Source organism: Paramisgurnus dabryanus, chromosome 21, assembly GCF_030506205.2.
Source record: "Paramisgurnus dabryanus chromosome 21, PD_genome_1.1, whole genome shotgun sequence".
Taxonomy (NCBI): Eukaryota; Metazoa; Chordata; class Actinopteri; order Cypriniformes; family Cobitidae; genus Paramisgurnus; species Paramisgurnus dabryanus.
Genome location: NC_133357.1, coordinates 18,206,311 through 18,231,061, shown reverse-complemented (window position 1 = coordinate 18,231,061; position 24,751 = coordinate 18,206,311). Strand labels below are relative to the sequence as shown.

General features: G+C 36.5%; 1 protein-coding gene across 2 annotated transcripts; it reads left to right on the top strand.

Annotated features, from left to right (window-relative positions):
• Positions 1 to 3,164: 3,164 nt before the first annotated feature.
• On the top strand, positions 3,165 to 22,586 carry avpr2ab (arginine vasopressin receptor 2a, duplicate b). Of its 2 annotated transcripts, none has more exons than XM_065286069.1 (6): positions 3,165 to 3,494; positions 13,701 to 14,093; positions 14,674 to 14,901; positions 15,009 to 15,155; positions 15,727 to 16,396; positions 20,679 to 22,586. In XM_065286069.1, exons 2-6 carry the CDS (start codon positions 13,710 to 13,712, stop codon positions 20,882 to 20,884), a joined length of 1,635 nt encoding a protein of 544 aa, XP_065142141.1. In that variant the 5' UTR covers positions 3,165 to 3,494; positions 13,701 to 13,709; the 3' UTR covers positions 20,885 to 22,586. The 2 variants fall into 2 exon arrangements, with proteins under 2 accessions (XP_065142141.1, XP_065142140.1); XM_065286068.1 differs by having other exon boundaries at positions 14,674 to 14,919.
• The last annotated feature ends 2,165 nt before the right edge of the window (positions 22,587 to 24,751 follow it).

Here is a 24,751-nt window from a genome sequence, read left to right as displayed (position 1 = left end):
GTACACTGTATATATTACAGGACTGTCACTCATACGTACATAGCTCGTATGTAACCCTGGACAGGGCCGTACACAGACTTTCATAAACACAGAGGTCCGAATATGTATGTCTAGTAGAACGGGTATATTTGTACCAAAAGCCAAAAAATACATTTTATGGTCAATATTTTATGCCAAACATCAAAAGGATATTATGTAAAGATCATGTTCCCCCTCAAATTTCAGATTTGTAAATAGTTGTATCCCAGCCAAATATTGTCCTATCCTAACAGTACTAAATAATATTCTAATGGAAAGCTTATTCATTTAGGTTTTTGATGCTGTATAAATCTCTCTTTTTTTTTTAAATGACCCTTACCCCTATGTGGTCCTGGGTCACATATGATTATTTGTGTTTAAGCTGTCCTTGTCTTTTAAATGCCCCTTGTGTATGTATCAATCATAATAAAAGCAAATTATGTATAAGGATTCCATTTCATTTCAATAATAATAGTTGATTGATAGCTCTCTGTCAATTGCACACACAAACAAACTAAAATACTCATAAAATCTAACAACCTCGTGGCAGTTTGTATTTTATGATTATTTGTTTTTACAACCACATTTGTGTGTTTATGTACAATTTGCTTTTGCTCCTGTGAGGTCTGGATTAGGAGTGGGGTTTTCTTATAATCATACGATTCACTTCGTATGAACTCATACTAAGCCTCCTCGTAAAATACGTACAAATTCCCATTAGATCAGGCTGTAAAATCACTAAAGCTGAGTTATGGGTGTTTTGAATCAGTTTATCAGGATTTATGATCTGTACTCCAGCAAGATTTATTATTGCTCTTTCATAGCTCTAGAGATTCAGTTTTAATGGCTTTCAATCTCTATTTGCACTTCATTTAAACTCATTTCTGTCTAGAGAGATGATCTCTTCTGTGATTCTTCTTTACTTTCAGACTTTATTTGTTAATAAAAGAAACGTTATATCTCAACAGTCCAGAAGGTTTTGGTCATCTTTTGTCAGTGGTGGATTAAAGTACTGAAGTGATGAAAAGTAGATGTGAAAATAACAGCTGAAAGGCATTAATTTATCGAAGGCAGAAGAAAACAAAGAGGAGGCGTACCACAACTTGTTTTTAAACCGTATCACAAACTCCCTGAAAACATGGAAGATATTTGGCCCATTTTGTCATCTTTGGCTCTTGGTGCACTTTTACATATTACAGAAACAAAGTCCCTTAACCACAAACCGATCTCAGAAACGTTTTTCACTAAACTCATCTTATGTATTAATAGAACACATATTGACATGGTGGAAATCTGAAACACTGGAGAGTCTCCTGGATATTGTTAACAAGGACAAAAGGACATTTGGGATTAATCTTACAATAAAAGGACGTTTTAAGGTTTTAATCTACACGACGTCCCTTGCAAAACCAAGCAAGCCGTCTGCCATAGAGAACTCTTAACTGCCAGCTAAGCTTCATCTGGCAAGAATCAGTTCATTCATACTCCCCTAATAGTAAACATGTCACTCAAAGTGTCATAACATGTGCTATTCTTTACAGCGGGCAGTGGTTTGTCAGCAAAATTATCAAGGGGGAAGTGTTATACCTCAGCATCACCTCTGACCACACGTTCTTATTATTCTGATCACATGGCAGACTGCAGCGAGAGGCAGATATCAGTTTGCAAGCCAATATGAAACAAGAATAGAAGTTAAGATGTGTGCAAAAACGGTGTATAATTTTAGACCAGCCAAAAAAAGGGTTGTATACAAAACATGGTCCCAAGCTGTCACTAAGGCAGTACCCATTAAAATGTAATACCATTTAGGTACATATACTGCATTTGGTACCAATATGTACCCTTGGGAACTCTTTAGGTACAAATGTGTACTTTTGGAAAGAGTACCGCCCCGGTGGACCCTTTTTAAGCATTAGAGAGTATATGGAGAGTATCTCAAACACTGCTAATAAAGTATGAATAGTCACTCACGTCACCTCTACCGCATGAATGGACCATTTTAAAACGGGCCACTGACCCAAAACAATCACGGCGTTGCTAACCAAACAATGATGAATATTTCTTTTCAATTCATCAGTTTAATATACTGTACATGTTGATTGTTGTGTTGAAGAAAAAGATTTGGCAGAACCCAAAGGAAAACATGAAGAGATTTATTCAATTTATGTTTTGCAGTTTGGGCTGCCAAGAAGACTGCTAAGAGTTCCCGCCAAAATATTAACAGTGATTTTGTTTTGTTAATTTATTTCATACGCCTTTGTTTCAAACATGTTGACATGCTGAACACTTATGTATTCAGTGTAAGTGTGTAATCTCCTCCATGTTTTAATCATCCCTATAATGTGATTAATTTCGTTGTATAATGAGCCTGTCAAGTCTAATTTTATCCTCCTTCAGCGAAAATAAAAACATGGGATTTCTTGCTCTGTGCTCTTTGCACCCCAATATAATGAAGATGAATGAATGTAGTCATATGTCTGTGATACTGGGAAAGTTTTAGGCACTTGTGAATGCTCTGGCATTTGTAAGTTGATTTGGATAAAAGCGCCTGCTAAATGAATACAAATTTAAGGTGAAAGTGAAAAAAATGCTGTAAAATAAGAATGCACTGAATTGATTTGATTTATCTTTGCTTTCTTTTTAAGGTATTATGTCTCAAATAATGTATTTAATTCTCCTCAAATGCAGTATTATTATTTTTTTTACAATATCCCATGAAAAGATACTGTAGCATACTTTAGTATCACAGTATAGTACAAGTGGAGTAAATTAGCATACTGTAGTTTATTGACTACTTTGTTGTTATACTATTGTAGTATTATTGTTAAACTGTAGTAATTACTGTAGTATAATTTAATATTTACTATGGTAAGGTTCAAAACCACTGTTTAGGAATTGTTCTACAGTTTATCATAGGTAACACTATAGTGCTGGATCAACAAATATAAATGAGAATCTGCTTTGGGTGTGAATAATCACTGTACAACCTGACATTTGTTTGTTTGGTTAAAGCAGTTTGATCACAAGGTTTGAATTTGACATTAGGCTGATGAAGATACAGTGGGAGGAGTTAAGCAGAGGGAGGGAACACGAGAAGCTCAGGCAAATAATGTTTAGTGAGCTGGACAGACCACAGTATACCGAGATGTATAACAGACATCGCATAGAAATAACACAAACACGCACAGTATAGTTTTATTTTTACTTCTGTGCGAGAATAAAATTATTTCGTTAAATAAATGAAAGGATCTGACATGTGGACTGACACACCGGTTTAATAAACAGAATGGGTTGGCAGTATTCCCATATATTTCTCATAATCACTAAAAGTTACAGACGGCGGAAAAACATCTTTACTGTCAAGATGGAAAGCGTGGACGTAACATGGACAGAGTAATACTTTGGTTAGTTCTTGAAAAAAACTGGATTATATCGCAAAGTGAACTACTTGAGGTATAAACACGACCTGAGTGAAGGTAAGTGTTTCTTATCCATCATCAGCGCGTGCTGAATTATATTAGCCTACTGCTGTTTTAGGCTACTGCGTGCTCAGTACACAAATCAATGTCAGGGTAAACACGTGCTTTTTCTTGTATAGACTTTATGGTTATTGTTTTGAATACGTGCAAATATGTAGACGGGACAATAAATGTACGTTCCCAATTAGAAAATTAGCATAATTTACCTGACCATAGTTTTTCGTTTATAAAGCGTTACGTTAGTAACGTCAAATGTCCCATTGTCTCTCAAGCAGTAACCATAGTGATATTAGTTGAACTTACAAATACAATACAAATGGAGATCGATTGTTATATTTGTACAATGGTTCAACTTGTACAGTACTGTAATAATAATCATGGTAAATTTAACTTTGTGTGCCGCCTTCAAATTATTTGTGAATTGGTTTGAGATCAAAAATCAGGAATGTTAATCAGAAATGTACTAAGATATAATACAACATTTCCAAAAATGAAATCTCTGCCATCATGTTATGTACCCTCAAGCCATTCCTTCACTTGTTGTCTGACATACAGAAATCCTCATTATTTACTACAGGAGCTAGGCAAAGGGGCTATAAAATATTATTAATAATGTCAAAAAATTAGTTATCAAACAGAAATCTGTTATTAAAAATAAAGAAATAAAAGCATATTTTGTCTGTACAGCATTTCGTTGTGTTACATTAAGTCAAAATTGTTTTGGCAGTGTTTAACATAACATAAATAATGAACATGTTAAAAACAAATTTATCTTTACAGTATTCAAACATTTTTGTGAGTATTCCCTTACAAAAATTAACCATGTTTTTTTGTGTGTATCAATTACTTTTAGCAGGTTTTCAAAACCATGGTTATTTTGAGGTAACCGTGGTTTTACTACAATAACCATTTTTTTTATTTTAACTGTAGTAAAACCATGGTTAATTTTTGTAAGGGTTATAGTTCAGAGTTGTTTCACTGACGTTATGGCCTGGCACTACAAATATCTACAAAACACTACAAACTTTATAATTTCCTAGATTCAGCACTGTTCTCATCTGTAAACATACCTTTGTGTACTGCGCTTTTGTACTAAGACAAAATGTTAATCAAAAGTTGTTTTGGATAAAAGCATAGTGTTTGCTAAATGACAATAGTTTATTTTTTGTGTAGAGGTCACCTGGAAAGCTTACTGTGCATCAACCATCCTAATATACTTTAAGTGACTAATGTGTATAAGTGTAATGCTAATTCCTCTTGATTTTTAGTCTTTAACCACATTAGGATTAATGCCCATCATCTGGTTATTGTGATTACTTGTGGCAACCACATTCATTATCCACCGGTTTATGACTGAGTAATTTAAGCCTTTTTTTCAAGCTTAAGCATTTTAAAATACCTTTACAGAACATATTATATAATTTAAAGAAACTTTGAATTGTACTGTTTTATTTATATTGTGTAAAATGTAATAGCTAATAGATTTTTTTCACAAGCTATACAGATGTTAACTAGGAGGAGATGTTAACTCCTATACTCCTATGGAGGGTCTCCAGGGTCTTAAGTCAACAGATTCTTACTTTGGGACTTAATTCCGTTAATGGTTAATGGTCTAAGAAAATACTAAGTTTACTCCTCTTAAATGTAAAAAGATGGGAAAAATGTGACAGTGAGATTAAGATGCATCTAAGGTATGCATTGTTATACTTGCATGATTTCATTTCTTCAGGTTAACTTAAAAAATACACTTCACATTACGTAAGTTTTGGATCTTTTACATTTTAAAACCTGATAGTGACGGATATTTTTATGAATCTCACTTTGTGTTCTGTATCTGAAAGAAAAAGTCATACACGTCTGGGATGGCATAACCCTTTAATCTTTCCAGATTTTTTTATAGTGGACTCATTAGTGTGGAGGTTTGAAACATCACATGCAATATTCTGCTTGATGCCATATAATTCCTTTCATGACCTATATATGTGTATATGTCTGAATGACCAAATAATGTTTAAAAGTCTTGCACTACTATAGGTTAAGTTCATGCATGCCTTAAAAGTTAATGTTAAACTTTGAAAATCATGGAGAGAATAATGTTATAAGAGATACATGTGTCAAAAGAATGAGTAAAGCTTTTGGTAGCAGATTTTGAAGATTTTTTTAATCTTTCCTATTAACGCATACACATACATTTAGATTTATGCATTTGATACGTTAGATAGTTTTACCAAAGGCAAATAATATGCAAAACTAATCAGAATATACATTTTATCAGGTAATCCCATGATCATGAGATTGCTCTACTGTTAAAGCCAGTGGTTTTCAAACTGGGGGCCGCGAGATGGTGCCAGGGGGGCCCCAGTTTTATGACATTTTATAAAATACATCAATTTTTCACAAATTCTGTGTAATTATACCTAAAATAAAATAAGGTTACTAACCAACAGCACTACTTTGTATACTTTAATATGTTTTGTCTAATTACAATGTTATGTTTTAGAACAAAATTGTCATAAATTTTCTTTGGGGGAGCCGCGAAGGTATGCACCCAAGGGGGGTCACACGATGAAAAAGTTTGAGAACCACTGGTTTAAGCTTCATTTAAGCCCACCTAAAAACTCAAATTCTCTCAAATTGGCAAACAAAAGAGCTAACTTACTTAAATAGGTAGAGTGGTGCTTCATGTGGTACATCCATTTCCCTATGATTGACAAAGACAAAAACACATAATGAGTGGTAGGCTGTAGGCAAAAGTGTCCTTTATATTTGGAAACAGACAGGATTTTTATTATTTCCTGAATAAAAAAATCCAGATTTTCAATTATATTTGGAAACAGACAGGATTTTTATTATTTCCTGAATAAAATAAAATAAAATTCCAGATATTCAATGTGTCCTCAGACCTTTTGACCCTGCTGTTTATGACTGGCAAACAGTTACTAATATTAGAAAGGACCCATTTTTTCTTTCCTCTCATCTTCTTTATCTTTCGCACTTGACATGTCATATAGTGATATATATAGTCAGCTGCTGCACTATACTGTAGCTTCTTCCTGCTGTGTTGAATTCCTATAAGCGTTTCTAAAGATAGGGTTTACTTTCTGGACACCTCTTGACCTAGACACACACACGCAGACTCCGCTGTACCCACAGATTACTCGTAATACACTGTTTTATGCCTCTGCTCTTCTGATATACATCAATACATTTTTATACAGCACTTTATCCCTGCTGACTTGGTTTTATGAAATAGGTCGGTATAGCAGACGGATACAAGATAATACAATGTTAATAATACAAGTATGTATTATTAGATATGTATCTTATTGACAGGTAATGTTAATAAGGCAAGTATGCAAGTGCATGGATGAATGGATTAATGATTTCATTTCATTTTCAATAATCTACATTTGAGATACTAATATGTACATCTGAGGTACGAATATGAAATCTTTAGGTGGAAAGGTGTATTTTTTACAAGGGTGCCACCCCACCCAGTAAAAGCTTGGGACTGCAGTGTGACATCAATGTTGTTGGCTTTACAGAATTTAGGCATGAATTTACATATTCGTGTATTCATAATGTATAACCCATTTCATTGTGTAACATCATCTTTCTCTAATTTGACCTTTATCTCTTTATCTTTTTATTTCTTTCTTGACTCCTTTCTCTATTACTTTCACTTTGTTTATTTATTGATGGAAACTTTCAGAAAGGGTCATTGACTTGAGCCACTTCTGTTTCCTGACTGTTTTTGCCTCCTATGGCTCTGACCTTGGCACAGATCATTTGTATTTATCCGTAAGAGTCATTCAGCAGTCAAGATCTGAAAGGTGCTTAGATTTCCAGAATAGTCTGCGATATAAAGACTGACGTGAAAGTCAGACATGTAGGTAGCAGGCGGAGAAAGGAGAATAACAGAGATAAATAACAGATGAGCGGCAGATGAGAGCACTGCTGCTCTCTGCAGTAGGTTCTCCTCGTATATCCATCTGCCCTCTTGACCTCCAAGCAAAGCACAACAGGAAACTTGAAATATTTTTATTGCCTCCTGATCAGCAGATGGAGGTTTAAGGGATTGAGAGCACATCTCCTTCAACTTTGATCAGACTGTGAATCAAATTTTAGTCAAGAAAGAGCTTTAGTTTCATTTGTTTAGTGCATTGTTCCTCTACACACCTCAGGGCGTCCATGAAGTTATGTAAAAACGTCTGCCGTTTGTTATCACATTTGAACATCTTGGAAAATCTGGGCATAGCCTGTAACGCTAGTGACTCATATAAAAATCTGGAGGAGACATACAGTATATTAGACTACTGGCATCTTTATTTCTCAGGAACGAATGCATCCGTTACGCTATTTGATTGAAAGTGGGCACAAATGCCCAGCAGTGGCACACATCAGCTTTGAATATAGCCAGCGTTGGCCGTATGGGCAACGGATACAATTAAAGCCAGTTGTAAGGGGAAGTTCTTTCTGTAAATTCCCAAAAGGTAACAAAGTAGGTAATGGAAAGCCCTTGGGTCATGGACAGAGTGGGAATAGATCACAGGTTGGACAGCAAGTTAAGGTTGGAGCTTGATTTGTTTTTCAAGAGGGATGTCAAAGTAAAGAAACGGCTGGCTTTGTGTAACAATGTCAGGATTTGCAATATCAAAAGTATGCATTATTTCTTTAGTGAGCTAATTCTGTACACTGTCAAAAATAAAGGAACAAAACTGTACCTTTTATTTCCATTGCTGGTGTGGTACCCTTAAACGTTAATTTTTGCACATTTATGGTTTAAAATGTTGTACCTTTTGGGCCCTAATATAACATTATGTATAAATTTGATACCAGTTCGTACCTTTGAGATACTAATATGTATCTTTGAGGAAGGGGTGCGCGGGGCAAAAACTAACGCGGGTTGTATAACGGACTGTTTACATTGTTCCATGTATCATGTTTTTCCAGGGAGTTATTGATGAATGAGTGTTTTGGTGAGAATGTAAGTACATTTTTTCATCATATGTTTTTATTTTTTTCAGTTTCTAAGTTGGTGTAAGATACCAAATCCAATGCTATGTCATATTAATCAGTGTCTTGTTGACTAAAACATAGCATAGTTTTGAAATCTGTCTGCAGCTCTTAGCAACTTTTTTGGTGGGCTTGAAAATATTTTGACCCAGCGGGGTTAATTGTAGCGCTGTGTTACAACAAACCCCTCAGCACTTACGATATAAAAACCACGTTAGCGTAATTCCTGCCGTTGTTTTAAATAGACTACACATGAATGATTGCTGGCTGCCAAACAAAATAAATGTGCCTGTCTTATCAAAAATCGTTTGTCAAATTTATTTTTGTTCAAATCTTTAATATTGATTTCATAAGGTCACGTCAAAGATTGAAATCATAATGAAATGAATGGTTAAAATCAGACTTTGATGCTTATTATCTCAGAATTTGATTTTAAACTGTAGTATGGTTATTACAGACTGGGTCACATATAAAAATAAATTAGTCATAATTGCTTTTTCTCACATATTTAGACATTTGTATCCATTAATAATTGAACTATTGTTAGAAAAGGGCTGGATGAATGAATACAGTGTGGATACCTGTGTATTAAAGACAGATTTAAACAATATCCACTACAAGTATATAGACAAAATAGTATTGAAATATTTAACTGCAAAATGTTTAGCAAGTGTTACAACTAACCCCCTGCCTGTTACAATAACCCCACCTATGGGGTAAGTTGTAACGTTTGCACTTTTGTCACGTTTGGAGTAATTGTCCAAGAATGGTAAGTACTAGAAACAAACTTCAAATGTTCATTTGTAGCAGAGATGTGTGTGTTGCTTGTGTAAAAATATAATTAATCAAACTCAAAAAAAATTGAATGATTGAGCCAAAAGCAAAAAGCGTTGTGCCTTGCTCTCCCCTACTAATACTGTATGAACTCTTTACAGTGACAGCTGGGGTACATATTTGACCATTTTTTTCTGACAGTATATGAAGGAGATAAATTACTTAAAAGAGAAACAAATGAGACAATTGTTAGCATTATGGTAAGATAACAACATATAAATGCTATAAATTAACATGTATAGCACAGCTATAACACCAGCTAACAGCTAGCGAATCTGTTTGATGTCCCTTCTTGTTGACGTTCAAACAAAACGGAGCGTTGCTAACTCCTCCCCCTCCCTTCCGTTCTTTCTGAACGAGTCATGTACGCGCCCAACTCCCACTCCCAAATCCTTCTTGTCGTTTATTGGCTGGAACACTTTGTTATGTTTTGTGGTGGTAGGTTTGACCACTTTGTTTTTGTTGCAGTTTGCGGAGCCTGGGCTGTCTACTGAGACCACATTTTTTACAGTGTGTTCAGAGGACAGGCAGCTAGCAGATAGTGAGGAGATGTTTACTGTATGAAACAAATAATGTTTTATGGCCTAAAACACGTGAATTCGCTAAGAGCATCTTTAATTATTGGGTTAATAGATCTGGTTCTCTTCATAAGACCAAATATAAAGAGCAAACACAAATATTTACTTACAAGATCATTAAGACACTCATAAACTTACAAAACATAACCAGATGAATCAACTTCAATAAACAATACAATAAAACCTTATTTTTCTTTGCAGTGATGCCATAGTGATGCCTTTTAAGTCAACTATTAAAGGTCCTGTTGATGTTGAAGGTTCTTAATGGAACCATACAGGCTGACAAGGAAAATTTTTCTTAATCTGCCTTGATTTTTCTTAAATGGATGTTGGAAAATGATTTCAGAAACTTCCTGTGTAATGCACTTTACGATGCACTTTGTAGTAGCAAACATTGCCCTTGCATTTGTTATCCGATGCGCTGTGCTGTTTGAATAAATGCTTTTTCGCTTTCACATTCTCTGTAAAATTAGATTTTCATTTCATTAAAATAAATATGCTTGCAAGGTACGTTTCAGGTAAGGAAAGTACAAAGTTTCTTATAAAACAAAATGAGGCGTTGCAAGTGTAATGTAAGTGAAAGCTTGCAAGTAAAAAGTCGGTACAATTATGCGCACCTTTAAATTGCTTCCCTTGCATTGTTCTGTATTTAACACTTGAAAGCACTCGTCCACTTTCTTCATTCATTCCCCATGCATAGGGTGACCACAAGTGCCATTTTTCTGGCCAGGAAGTGTCCAGGGAAAATATGGTCACCCTACCAATGCAGTCAAACACTGTGTTCCAGTCGAGTTCTCAACACCTAATTGTTTCCATATCTTGTGCATTTTTCTTAGTGTCACTGATGTTTTCCTGTTTCTGGAGGAAAAGGATGACTTAATCCCAAGAGACTTTATCTTAGTTTGCCCTTCAGATATCTGTTAAAATAAATGAGCTTTTATTAGGCTTAAATCTGTTGTAGCAGCAGGAGATAATGGTATAAATACCACCCTAATGAGGAAAACAACTGACTATACAAAGAGATGAAAGAGTTGTGTTAAATGTTGTAGAGGAAGATAGCAGGGCATTTTCTTCAAGGGTCGACAGATGTGTTTTTGATTATGAGAAAATTGCATAAGTTGGATAAAAAGTGAAGAAGAACAGATGGTGTGCAGTTGGTGAGGGCGAGCTAAAGGGTCTCTCGTGTGTTTTTGCCTAATACAAAAAATAAGAAGTCAGAAATTGAAAGGCAGAGGCACTTTAATAAACAAATCAAATTAATAAACTAATATTTATGAGAATTTCTTTAAACTTGCATTTTTATCAAAGGTGCAAAGTCTACTGAGTGCAAAGTTTAATCCATAAGTAAGCCAAGAGAATATTTTTTTTTTTTCGGTCGAACGCACAGCCTTGTAAAGTATAGTATAGTTCCACGTATGCGCATTGCGACAAAATGTAATCCATCTCCTGGGCTACATACTACATTTTCCTGTACGCCACGCACACTGAACGCCGACCCTCATGTATGCATAAAAACTGCACCATCCTTTGGCCTTAGGAGTACATTTTATACAACAGTGTACTAACAGTGTACGCAAACCTTTTGTGTATGACAGCTTTGTCAAAAACAATACCTGTTCACACCACAGACTGTAATAAAGATGGGCCGTGTTCGTGATGTCACCCATAGGTTTTTAAAGATCGTTTTTGAAGCTTAAAGTAGGCGGTGCCTGCCGTCGCCATTTTGGCCGTGCGTCATCGCGCATCACTCGTGGATATCCAAAAATGTGGAAAGAGGCGGGACATGAATGAAGCTAAGGTGGCTGATTGCTGAAACCACGCCCCCCTAGCCTGACTCTAGTGACAGCAGTGGCAGTTCACCCCTCACTCAAGTGGCCACGCCCTTAATTATGGAAAATTTTAAAGCATAATATAATTTAAACAGATGAGTTACAAAAAAATTCACCCCCTCCACAGTTGTCATGAACGGCAAAATTTGCTTTATAGACCTAAAACAATTTTTGTACCAGGCTGTAAACTAATATTTTCTACTGTAAAGTTGGTCATTTTAACATGGATGTCTATTGGAATTGACTCCCTTTTGGACCCTGCCTCTAGCGGCCAGTTAAGGAATTGCAGTTTAAGTCACTTCCATATTGGCTTCATCAGAGAGATCGGAAGGTTGCCCCTAGGTTCACACAGATTCGTAAAACAAATAAAGCACTGTTTTATGCATGCATGCCAGGCCAGCAATTGTTGTTAAGTGTTCTTGTCTTAACACTCAATAAGCATGATGTCACTATTTTCACATATTCATAATTTTTGTTAATTACATCGTTTTCAAAAACATTAACTTTTAAACCAGTTTTAAAATGTAAATCATGTAAATTGAAAATTGTCTGTCGTTAAAAATGATGTCATATAAAAGACCCCTGAAAGCATCAATATTTAGTCTTCTGAGTTAAGGAATAGTTTATCTAAAAAATTTAAATTCTATAATTATTAAAGGCATAATATATAGATTTTCACCACTAGAGGTTGCTATTACACAATAACAAAAGCAAAGCTTTATGACGTTATGCAAGGGAGTGGATGGGAGATGTTGTTTTTACCATCCAAAGACCGTCCAATGTAGTTGCTAATCATGTTCACGGACGAGGAAGTGAATTTTTTTATTATAGGTTTGATCCAGCCTGATTATAGGTTTGATCCAGTCTTATCTCACAAATTTCCGTGAAATAGTCACGCATTATTTTGCTCAGTTTTGCGTAACATTGTCACATATTTCCACCATTTCACGTGCCCCTGCCATGACTTTCTTTTCCGTGACAGGTTTACATATTGGTTATGGTTACTCAACTGTTTCTCATATTTTCTTACAATTGTCGCTTCAGTTTGGGGTTAGAACAACTTTCTGTTACATAAAATTACATCCGTACCCAAACCCAACTTTAACCCTAACGTCAGGCGATAATGGTTTAAAAAGCATACGAAAAAATTGTATAAACCAATACTTTAAGTGACATCGTAACGCAAACAGCAAATCTAACCCCAAACCGAAGCGACAATTGTTTAAAAATAGGAAAAACAGTTAACGTGAAACTGTCACAAAAAAAAAGTCGTGGCAGGGGAGCATAAAATGGTGGAAATACGTGACAATGTCACGCAAAACTGAGCAAATTTCACGGAAATTTGTGAAATTAGGTTGGTTTGATCACAATAATTTTATATCATAATAATGAATTAGCTGCAAGGCGCACTGAGGATAGCGCTGATATTAAGTTATTAAAAGGGCAACAATTACAATGGAGGCGAGGCATTTTTTTTTTAACGGGAAACGTTTTGGATAATGTACTGTAAGTACACAACTGCATTAAATACATCACACGTGCAAGTGGTTTTTGGATATTTTATCACAGAATCATACATATTATAGCTTTAACTCACCCTTATGTCATTGCAAACTATTATTGTGTTTGTAAAACACAAAAAATTACATTTAGTTAACTATCCCTTAGATAGTTAGATATAAGATACTATCCCTTAGATCCCTTAGATATAAGAGTTTTCTCTAACATGCCTAAAAACCATGCAATTCATTTAGCAATTATATTAGAGACACAGTTCTCATCCTTTACCGAAGCACTCTCAAAAGTAAGCTACAAAAATAGCCAACCAAATATAATTTATTTGACATGATTTCATTAAAATGATTTAAGACTATTTGAATCAATGAGTGATCGGTTTTGGTATATTTTCTCTTCGCATCTGATCCTGTCTGTCTTTCTTTTTATAGGTCACAGGCATGATCATGGGCTCTTGGGAAGAAAATTTGGGTCAGTCCAATCATTCTTTGTTGGGGCTGCAAGGAGCATCAGACCTATCCAGTTCCCTCTTCAATCTCAGCAGCAGTTATGGAGGTACAGGTGCTTTTCTCTGGCTGTTTCCATCAGATAATATCACGTGGACCACCACAAGGCCAACGATGAAGCCCGTAAGCCCTCCACGAGTGAGAGACCAGGCTTTGGCTCAAGCAGAGATTGCCATTCTGGGAATGGTGCTGGCCCTCACCACTCTGGGTAATGGGTTGGTGTTGTGGGTACTGCTGCGTAGGAAGAAACATCACGCACCTATGCACCATTTCATGGTCAATCTGTGCGTGGCCGACCTTGTTGTGGCTTTCTTTCAGGTAACTATCTCTTAAAGCTCCTGTTTTTGCTTAAGCATGGTTTGATTCCCAGGGAATACATGCGTAATGATAAAATGTGTAGATTGGACGCTTTGGATTAAATGTATAAATGTAAAAGAATTCAAATGTAAGGGCAAATTCATAGTGTATAGAAGTAAAATGTGACATTATATACTACTATAATAAATGTGGTTTAAAGGTGCAGTGTGTAAATTCTAGTGGCATCTAGTGGCGAGGTTGCGAATTGCAACCAACGTCTCAGTCTCGGTGTATGTGTATAAAACGTCTCATTCTAAGGTAATAAAAACATAACGGTTCATTATGAAAGGTCTTTATACACCACTGCTATTAAATTATATTGCATTTCTATCAAGAGATCCTACTAAAAGTTACACACTGCACCTTTAAGCAATGTTCATAAGAAACAGAGGTCAGATGTATCAGCATCATGGCGTTCACATTTGCTTACACGCAAAATCTACAATAAACTTAATCAGCAATTTGGACGTGAATCATTTTCTGAAACTGACACTGGAAATGCAAATATGGGTGAAATATTATCTCTTTATTTTGCCTCCAGGTCTTGCCTCAGTTGGTGTGGGACATAACCGAACGCTTTCAGGGCCCCGATGCTCTGTGTCGCTCTGTGAAATACTTACAGATTGTCGGGATGTTTGCGTCCTCCTACATGATCGTCGCTATGACTGTGGATCGGCACTATGCCATCTGCTGCCCCCTGCAGGCGTATCGTGGAGGAGCGCCTACTCGCTGGAACGCCCCTATTATGGTTGCGTGGGGCTTGGCTCTGGTACTGAGTTTACCGCAGGTAACAATTTATTTGGGAACATTCCTGAATGTAAACATTAACCAACTGGTTACATTTTTTTATTTATTTCACGTCAACTTCGCTCACAGGTTTTCATCTTCTCACGGACAGAAGTGGCTTCTGGGGAGTTTGAATGCTGGGGCCATTTTGCTGAGACATGGGGCCTTAAAGCGTACGTCACCTGGATGACTGTAGCTGTGTTTATATTACCAGCATTGATCATCACAGTCTGTCAGGTATATTCTCTGCCTATTCTCTCCCTATCGCTCCCTATACATCCTTTCATTAAACGTATAGCTTCAATCTTTCCCTCGTACCAGTGGTTTATAGGGTAGTAAAATTGATAAAGTCTGGCGACTCCAAAGGCAATTGGAGACGGGAGATACAGCATGCCCACCTGCTATCTCAGGAATCTGTGAATAATTTAGTAGCAACCTCACAATCTTTATAATTTCACCTATGGCTTTTTCTTGGAAAAGCATAAAACTTGAACCCACAACCTTGCAACACATCCTTGTAGTTTAGTGCCTCATCCACTTTGTCTGTTTCAACAAATATTTATCCAAGACATATCCGGTTAACGCTCGGCTCCAGCAATTACCAGAATGGCTTTCTTTTCAATTCCTGTGACTCAGCATCTCTTGTTGTGGATTTAAACAGGCCCAAAGATCTTTGATAGCAAAACAGCACCTAAAAGCCTTAACCGGGTGGATTAGATTGCAAATCTCAGCAATTTTTATGTTTTTACAACATGATGATCGTGCTGGTCTTTCATGATTCCTCTCTTCCATCTCTTTTTCATCCAAGGTTCGTATTTTCCGGGAGATCCATGACAATATCTATCTGAAGTCGGAGCGGTTGGTGACAGCAGAATTTAAGAGGAACTCCGTATTCTTCAGTTTCGCCCCAAGTTGCAGGGGAAGGGTCAGAGACAGAAACAGACAAAACAGACGCAGCCATCGCGGTGAGAGCAGTGTCAGCCAAGTTTGCCACAGCCCATCTCATCCCAATTCTTCCCCTGTGGACCTACAAAACTTGTGTGACTCACAGACTCCAGCAGCCTGCAGGAACTCTATCTGTGAGGCTTGTTTTAGGACACTCCCCTCTTCTAATAGCCCCTCCCCTTCCGTCGCACTTCATTTGCAAAATACTCCAGTCTACACCCCCATTCACCTCCCTGACCACTCCCATTCTCAGTCTAATAATGTGTGCACAAGATGCAGTACTGGTTTACCATTGGTTGGACAGTCAAACAGTTCTGGGACTTCTGAGCTGTTGCCAGACGTGCTTCCAGATGCTGGAGGTTTTCCTCTTCACAACGAGTATTCACACCCTCCGCCGCTGCCGAGTGTGACTAAGGCCATGTCTAAGACAGTGAGGATGACTCTTGTCATCGTGTTGGTCTACACCATCTGCTGGTCTCCTTTCTTTATTGTTCAGTTATGGGCAGCCTGGGATCCCAACCCACCAGATCAAGGTCAGATTTAAAATAAACACAACATTGTATGTAGAGGAGATAGTTGTCACACTTGTTTTACCCCTGTAAAAAATGGTAACAGGTAGGTTTATTATTAAAGTTCAGTTTCAAGTGTATTGTAAATCTGCACCATTATTTCAAGAGTGATTTTCACAGTTTTACAGTTGCTTTTCATCCATTAGTATGCAAATTTTTTCCCAATTGCTTAATTAATACGGCTAGGGTACAGTGTGCAAGGTTTCGGTGCATGAATTTGAACGAACACGAAAAAACGCATAGTAAATTTTCGGACTACAGTGATCTTAACTGTAATCAAAAACACATAGGCCTTAATCAGTTCAAGTTCCTCAGTTTGTCAGTCAAGTGTGTTAAAGCTCGGTGAACTAAACTCAACAGGAGGAATGGCTTACTTCTATTTAACACCTGACTGTTGGGTAATCTCATTGCTATTTACACCTCTGTATTAGACTGGACTTTCTGCACAGTTTGACCAGTAGTTTTTTGAAAAACAGTGCAAAAATCACCTGAGTGCTAGGAAATGATAATGAACTCTTTCCCCACCATTGACGAGTTAACTAGTCAATTAAAAAAAAACGCTTCCCTGCCAATGACAAGTATTTCCGGCTTTCTTATAACTTATAAAACCCGGAAGTAACGCCTCACGTGAAAGAGAAAGAACTCGGTGTATGTTTTAAGGGAACGCTCTGAACAGTGGCGGCTGGTGACTGCTCTTTCGAGGGGCGCAAATTCAAATATGTTGCTTGTGTTTTCAAAATATGTGTTTGTTGCGTTATGTGAACCATGTGCATCACGTGTTTTGTCAAGATAAGTGCCTTCTGCACACGCGATAAAACCGTTTATGATAAAAGAGACGCTCACGTTCACAAAGTACACGCAAGACACTCCCTTAACAGTAAACTCTGAGTACGCATGAGATTATGTGAGTATCTGGCAACGTGAGCGTCTCTTTTATCATAAACTCTTTAGACGCGTCTGCAGCAGGCACTTATTTTGACAAAACACGTGATGCACATAGGTTTACTCGATGCACAGAACACATTTTTTGAAATTATGAACCACACACATGACGGGCTAAATACATGTTGTGACGAACTTTGCATCGAGCACTCTCGAACAAAGAATTTACCAGCTGCCACTGTCTCTGAATCTGATCTTTATCAAAAGTCCTTCAAAAAAATGGAATTATGTCAGCTTTTTGCTCAAAATTTGGTGATTTTGAAGAAATATACCAATATTTGAGAGGTGATAAGAAGAGAACTAATCGAGGTTAGATGAAAAGTTTTTTTTTTTTGGTTGAAAGCAGAGGTTCTGTTCTTTCATTTGGTATATTGTATGTTTATAAATTTAAAAAAAAAAAACATTTTCTGGAAGGCATGAAAAAGGCATGGGGAAAGAGTTAGGAAGGAATACTCCACTTTCATAAAAAAAAATCCTGACCATTTACTCACCCCCATGTCATCCAAGATGCTTAGGTCTTTCTTGTTCAGTCAAAATGAAATGTATCTAGCGAAATAATTTTCATTTTTGCTAAAAAAAAAATGTAACTCGTCTTGCACTAGCCGTGTGACACGCGACTTTGCATATTACGTAATCACGTCAAAAAGCCAAGCGTTACCAGGCACGTTACTAGGCTTGCTGGACTGGGGGGGCAGTCAGGTATTTTGGGTGGGCAGCTATAACACTCAATGTAAAATATATATAAAACAAATCTGAAGGTTTTACTTTATTTGTCTCCATCAAACAGAAAATTCATAATAATCCATATTCTGGGTCTTATCAATGTCATCAAATGCAGAGGGAATAAAAGGCTATAGAAGACTTTTTCTGAAGATATTTAACACAGTACCAGCTACCCCCGAATGAATTATAAAACATTTTAATGTCAACATTGTATAGATATGATAATGCAGTAGCAACGTTCAATATGTACTCTATTTCATACATGCTGCTGCAGCAATCATGCTCAAATATTACAACAAAGCACCACGCATTAAATAATCTATTAATGAGAACATCATAAAAACATGACAAATTTGTCAAAAGGTTATCATGTTTGCCTAGAGAAACAGCACCAGACAAAAGCACAAGCCTTAAAATACTGTAAGTGTGTGTTGAGGCGAGTTCAAAGATATATCACACTACTTTGTTCATAACACAGCAAATTAGATATTATAATACAATGTAACATCATAAAACACCACGTTTTACCTCACGACGACTTTGGATAGTGAAAGCTCTTCCTGAACTTAAAAATCGGTAGACTTTTGCATGTAAAGTTTCAAAACGCAAGCTGAATGAGCTGATGATGCTAACAAAACCGCCAAAATTTCATTTTCAAACTGAACGCGATGCACAGCTGTAACAATACTGTATAATTTATATTTTCTATATATCATACAACAACCAAACTGTATATTCTAATTTTAATAAACAGAACTATGTCTAAAAGAAACATATTGAAAGCTGCTGGAGACTTGCCATTGGCTGTTGTATTTGAATAAATAAATAGGTGAGTCAAAGAAAGGATTAGAGGCTATTTTGGGGATGTTTTATATGACTATTATAGTTTCATATTAATATGTGTTGTGTTGTTACATTTATGTAATAGTGAATTGCATTTTTTCTGATATTTATTTGAAAGATGCAGGGAGACCTCTGAGCTTCGTGTAAGTCAACCAGTCATTGGTGTGCAGTCGCCAATATAAATAGCATTTGTCAACAAGTCACGCTGTTTGTGTAAAGAGACACCAGGGTTTTTTTTATGGTTGTCTGGACATTTTTTGGGGGGCAGAGGGAAAATCTGCCCGCCCTCGTACATCCAGCCTTGCGCGGTACACATGTGAAACGTACATGTGCGGACCATTTTAAACAATATACTGACACAAAAACATGAATTAGTATCATTCCACATACAAGAATGTCAGAACGGTTTTTTATCTCCACACTTGTAAACACTGGAGCGGTAGTTTTGCATACGTCATGCACGATCTTTTCGACGTGATTACGTAAAACGCAAGGTCACACTGGGGCATCACACGGCTAGTGCAAGATGAGAAGTTGTGGTTAAAAAGTACTTATTTATTTATAAATTTTTTGCGAAAATAACTATCATTTTGCCAGATAAGATCCTTATTACTCGGTTAGGATTGACTAGAGCCCTTTAAAGCTGCATTGAAGCTACAATTTTAAACTGCATTGAAACTGTAAACTGTTGAGGTCCACTAAATTCTCCTATATGGAGAATAATCCTGGAAGGTTTTCCCCAAAAACGTAATTTCTTCTCAACTGAACAAAGAAAGGCATAAACGTCTTGCATGACATGGGGGTGAATACATTTTTCTGAATTTTTTTATGTAAGTGGAATATTCCTTTAAAACTGTGAATCATTGCTGCTGATGGTCATTGGTTTTAAATGTGCTTGCAGAGGCATTTTAAGCATTTAAAGATCATTGACTACTAGGGCTGCCCAACATACCGGAAGAATTATTGTTGCGATAGTTGCGATAACTTAAATTTACATGTCTATCGGTTGTGTGTTGCATGCTTAGATTGTCCAAATTAGACCAATAAGAAGGGGCCTTACTAAATAGGTCAAGTAGTTCTTATACTGTTATACTATTGGCTAGACTGCGGGCACAAAGATGAACCTAACGCTGAACCTAAAATTAAATGGCATGAGTAAAGACAAGCAAGGAAAACGACAGTGACGAACTTTTGCCTAAAACGAACAGTAATAATTTTTTTTTGCCTTATTTAGATGTAATTACATCTTACCTGTTTATGATTTTTTTTTTAAATCATTTAGATATGTAATTATCATACTGAATAATTACATATCTAAATGATTTTTTTTAAATCATTAGCTAATAACAAAAGCATTTCTCTATGGAAGTGATATAACGATATTATAAGAAATATAACATATTTAATATAAATTATTAAACGTGTTACGTTTTACTGTACCTTTCTAAATAGCCATTCAGAGTCTTTCTCCTAATACTTTTTGTAACGTTATCATTGATTTTGTTGATGAGTTTCATCCCACATTTGGTCAAAACATTTTCACTATGCATATTGTTAACAAAGAGTGCATTTTAGTACCTAAAAAGTATATATTGGTACCAAATGTATACAATATATATCTTAACCTATTAGGATCTTACTAAAGGATACTGCCCCAGTGACAGTTAGGGATAATTTTTTCGTTTTTAGTTTTAGTACCGGGGTCTCTGTGTTTAATTTGCCTTTATATCTCATGCAGGTGCAGCCTTCACTATCCTGATGCTGCTGGCCAGTCTGAATTCCTGCACCAACCCGTGGATCTACACAGCTTTCTCTAACAGCGTGTCCCGTGAGCTGCTCTCCCTGCTACCCTGCCACACCTCGCTCTCCCCGCGCAGAGGTTCACTGCCGAATGACTCCACCACAACGCACACATCCACCACCACCAAGGAATCCATTTACTAACCTCTACCTGCACCCCAACACACGTACCTAACACAGTGGAGGCCATCGTGGCACCATGACATCAACTGATGCGCACGATGTACTGCGTTAATTATAAAGCACTCCTGCTCAAAACACAACCACCGCTGTTAGATTCAGGGACATGGCGAATACACAATCTGAACATCGGGTACTTCTGCATCATTAAAAATTACAATCAGGTACTGAGACAAAATGTGCCAAGATTGTACAGACAGATGTACAAGCCACTTTTAGTGCGTGATGTCAGACTGAAGTGATGTGTAAATGGTTAAACTGAAAAGCTTACCGAGGATGAAGAAGAGGAAGGAAGTGAAGGATCGGAGGTCCTCTGTTCATATTTCAGTTGAATGTTTTTAAAGTATAGAGTTGCTGGATTATATCAGACATTTCGGTACAATGCAAAATGCGATAGTAGGGACACAAAAACGATGTGCGATCAATGCAAGAGGAACAGACAAAAGCTTATCTTGATGTACTTTAAACATCTGGAGAAAATCAGCGTTGTGTTGTTGCAAAGCAGATATTATGAAAATATCGAGCTTTGACTGTGGGAATTTTACACGGCAGCTGCTTTATATACTGGGAGAGAATTATGATTTTTATTATGAATGTGCGTGTGTGCGATATTTGATACAGTGCTGTCTAGATTCCTGGTAAATGTAGATCAGATATAAATAGATTGTAGAAGAGGGTAAATTGGACTGGTCTAGACTCCAGAGTATTTTAATACAGGAAATTAAAACGTTAGGAGTGCTGGCTGTTTAAATGGAAGGTGGTACTGGGAGTAAATCTACATTTAACAACCACCACACAGTTGGAAACATAATCTGCACAGATCTCTCTGGTTTTAATCATGTCATTTAAGGGTTTGATGTTTCAAAGCACAGAGCTGGTTTGTAATGATACTGTATATTGTGGAGAAGCTGTTGATTTTGAATGGCACATCAGTGCAGTCAATCTCCCATATGCATACTGGCAGTTTAAAAAAATGCTTTTCCTTATTGTATGTTTTGAGGAAAAAAATATAAATACATTATCAGAATGGAGATATACCAACGATAGCAAAATGACAGATATCAGTTTTCGAATGTCTATGTTGTAAGTGGCAAAGAGTGACTGCTGGTGATATATGTACATTGTGTATATGTGTGTGAGTTATATACTGAATCCATAGAATATATATATATATATATATATATATATATATGTATATACTAACCACATTCATTTTACTTGAACCCACAGGTCTTTTACCTCTACCTCTGAAATTTGTTTGATTTTCGGCTTTTAGCAGATTTTATTGCCTTTTAGTTCAATCAGGGGACCTTTCACATGTCTAGAGTAACTTATTTGTACAGAAATTAAATGTTTTATTATAATAAAATGTCTAAGAATTAAGCAAAAAATTGTGCCTTATTAAATGAAGTAGTAAATATACATGGGGGTAGTATATCATTTTAATAGTTAATTTGTTTAGGTTTTTTTGTGTAGATTTTTATCTGCAAATCCATGCATTTTTTTTTAAATAGCAAACTTTTTTTTGTTTGTCAATGATTTGTTTAACCAACTAGTAAATATAAGAATAAACCTCAACATTGGGGAAATTCTGGTAATGCTCACCCTTTTCCAGTCTATATGAATAAATAAATATAAGCTTACACACATATTTCAAAAACCGATGTGCAGTATCTAAAATATGATTGATAATAAATTATATTTTATTTTTAGCTCATTTTGTGGTTATTTTGGTGCTTCTTGAGCTCTTAAACTTAAAGTCTGTGTAAATTTATTTCAGAGAATTCTAAACACAATATAAATGTTAGAAATGTATTGCTAAAACATGTTACAAAGACTAGTACAGAATTGTGTTACACCAGGGGACATTTCGAAAGATTTAAAATAAATATTTGGTGTCCACAGAGTACATACTGTATGTGAAGTTTGTCCTTTAGTGTGTCCTTTAAAATGCAAATGAGCCAATGACATGCAAGCTCTGATCACCATGATGGTGATTTGTTGAAATTGAATCTCTCTCTCTCTCTCTCTCTCTCTCTCTCTCTCTCTCTCTCTCTCTCTCTCTCTCTCTCTCTCTCTCTCTCTCTCTCTCAGAATAAGGGGCAGTATTATTATAATTCGTATAATTCGATCCCCTTCTGACATCACAAGGGGAGCCGAATTTCAGTGACCTATTTTTTAACGTGCTTGCAGAGAATGGTTTACCAAAACAAGTTACTGGGACTTTTTCACATTTTTTAGGTTGATAAAAGCACTGGGGGCCCAATTAAAGCAATTAAAGTATTAGTCCATTTTCTTTAAAAAAAAATCCATATAATTTACTCACTACCATGTCATCCAAAATGTCAAGATGTCTTTCTTTGTTCAGTCAAGAAGAAATTATGTTTTTTGAGGAAAACATTCCAGGATTTTTCTCATTTTAATGACTTTAATGGACCCCAACACTTAACAGCTTTTTCAACAGAGTTTCAAAGGACACTAAACGATCCCAAACGAGGCATAAGGGTCTTATCTAGTGAAATGATTGTCATTTTTGACAAAAAAATAAAAAATATGCACTGTAAAACCACAACTTCTCATCTATCTTCGGTTTGCGTAATGCCGTGGAAAGGTCACATGTTACATATTATGAAATTCACATTTGCGAACCATTTTAAACAATAAACTGACACAAAGACATTAATTATTATCATTCCACATACAACAATGTCGGAACAGCCCCATTCTTCACACTTGTAAACACTGGGGCGTAGTTTCGCGTTCGTCCTCTGTGACCTCTTGACGTCATGACGTATTGCGTGAGGTCGCGCTGGCGTGTCACAGGATCAGAGATAGATGAGAAGTTGTGGTTTCTTGTCAAAAATGACAATCGTTTTACTAGATAAGACCCTTATGCCTCGTTTGGGATCGTTTAGAGTCCTTTGAAACTCAGTTGAAACTGCAATTTTAAACTGCATTAGAAATGCATTAGAAAGTCCATTAAAATGAGAAAAATCCTGGAATGTTTTCCTTAAAAAAAAAATTCTTCTCGACTGAACAAATAAAGACATCAACATTTTGGATGACAAGGTGGTGAGTAAATATCTGGATTTTTTTTAAGAAAATTGACTTATCCTTTAAACATGGAAAAATTTCAGGATTATTTGGGCAGGGCTAAAACGGTGGCTCGATGACACCGAGCATGATAACACCCAACACAATCGTGAGCATCCATCCAGGGTTCTGGCTAGATGAGATACAGTTACGATCAAATCCCACAAGATGATGGGTTTAGGATTAAGCTTGGGGGTAGGATTAGGATGAAAACAGCGCTCATCCGGCGAGATTTTGGCCGTAGCTGTAAACTTATTATCTAGCCACATCGTTCATCCAGGTTGTAGCCATAGGCCTATTTGGAAGTTGAAAGAGACGGCTGCGAGTGGGCGTGCCTTCAGTGCAGACAGCGAACACGCCCCCCGCGTTTGAGAGCAGAGAATTTAAATAATTTGGCTGGGACATTTCACAAACTGAGAACACATTTAATATCGGACTTTTAAGTGAGTTTTTCAATATTGTGTGTTTATCGCATCTGACAAAAATACTCATGTAGGGAATAATTACTGATACTGTGCATACTGAGCTCAATGAAACGCTTGAGAGTACTGTTCCTGTAGCTCAGTTAGCAGAGCACTGGGGTTAGCAGTACAAAATGTTGTGGGTTTGACACCCAATAAGCACACATACTTTCAATGATAAAAATTGTATACCTTGAATCCACTATAAGTATGGATGAAAGTGTCTGCTTCTGGATTTGGTTTCCATCTCTCATGTCTCTGCTGGCTGGCATTGCTT

Excerpts from the sequence above, each read along its gene's own strand:
- avpr2ab (XM_065286068.1), top strand. The coding sequence starts at position 13,710 with ATGATCATGGGCTCTTGGGAAGAAAATTTGGGTCAGTCCAATCATTCT. Across the intron at positions 14,920-15,008 it reads TGGTACTGAGTTTACCGCAG|GTTTTCATCTTCTCACGGAC; the intron begins GTAACAATTTAT and ends CTTCGCTCACAG. Across the intron at positions 15,156-15,726 it reads TGATCATCACAGTCTGTCAG|GTTCGTATTTTCCGGGAGAT; the intron begins GTATATTCTCTG and ends TTTTCATCCAAG.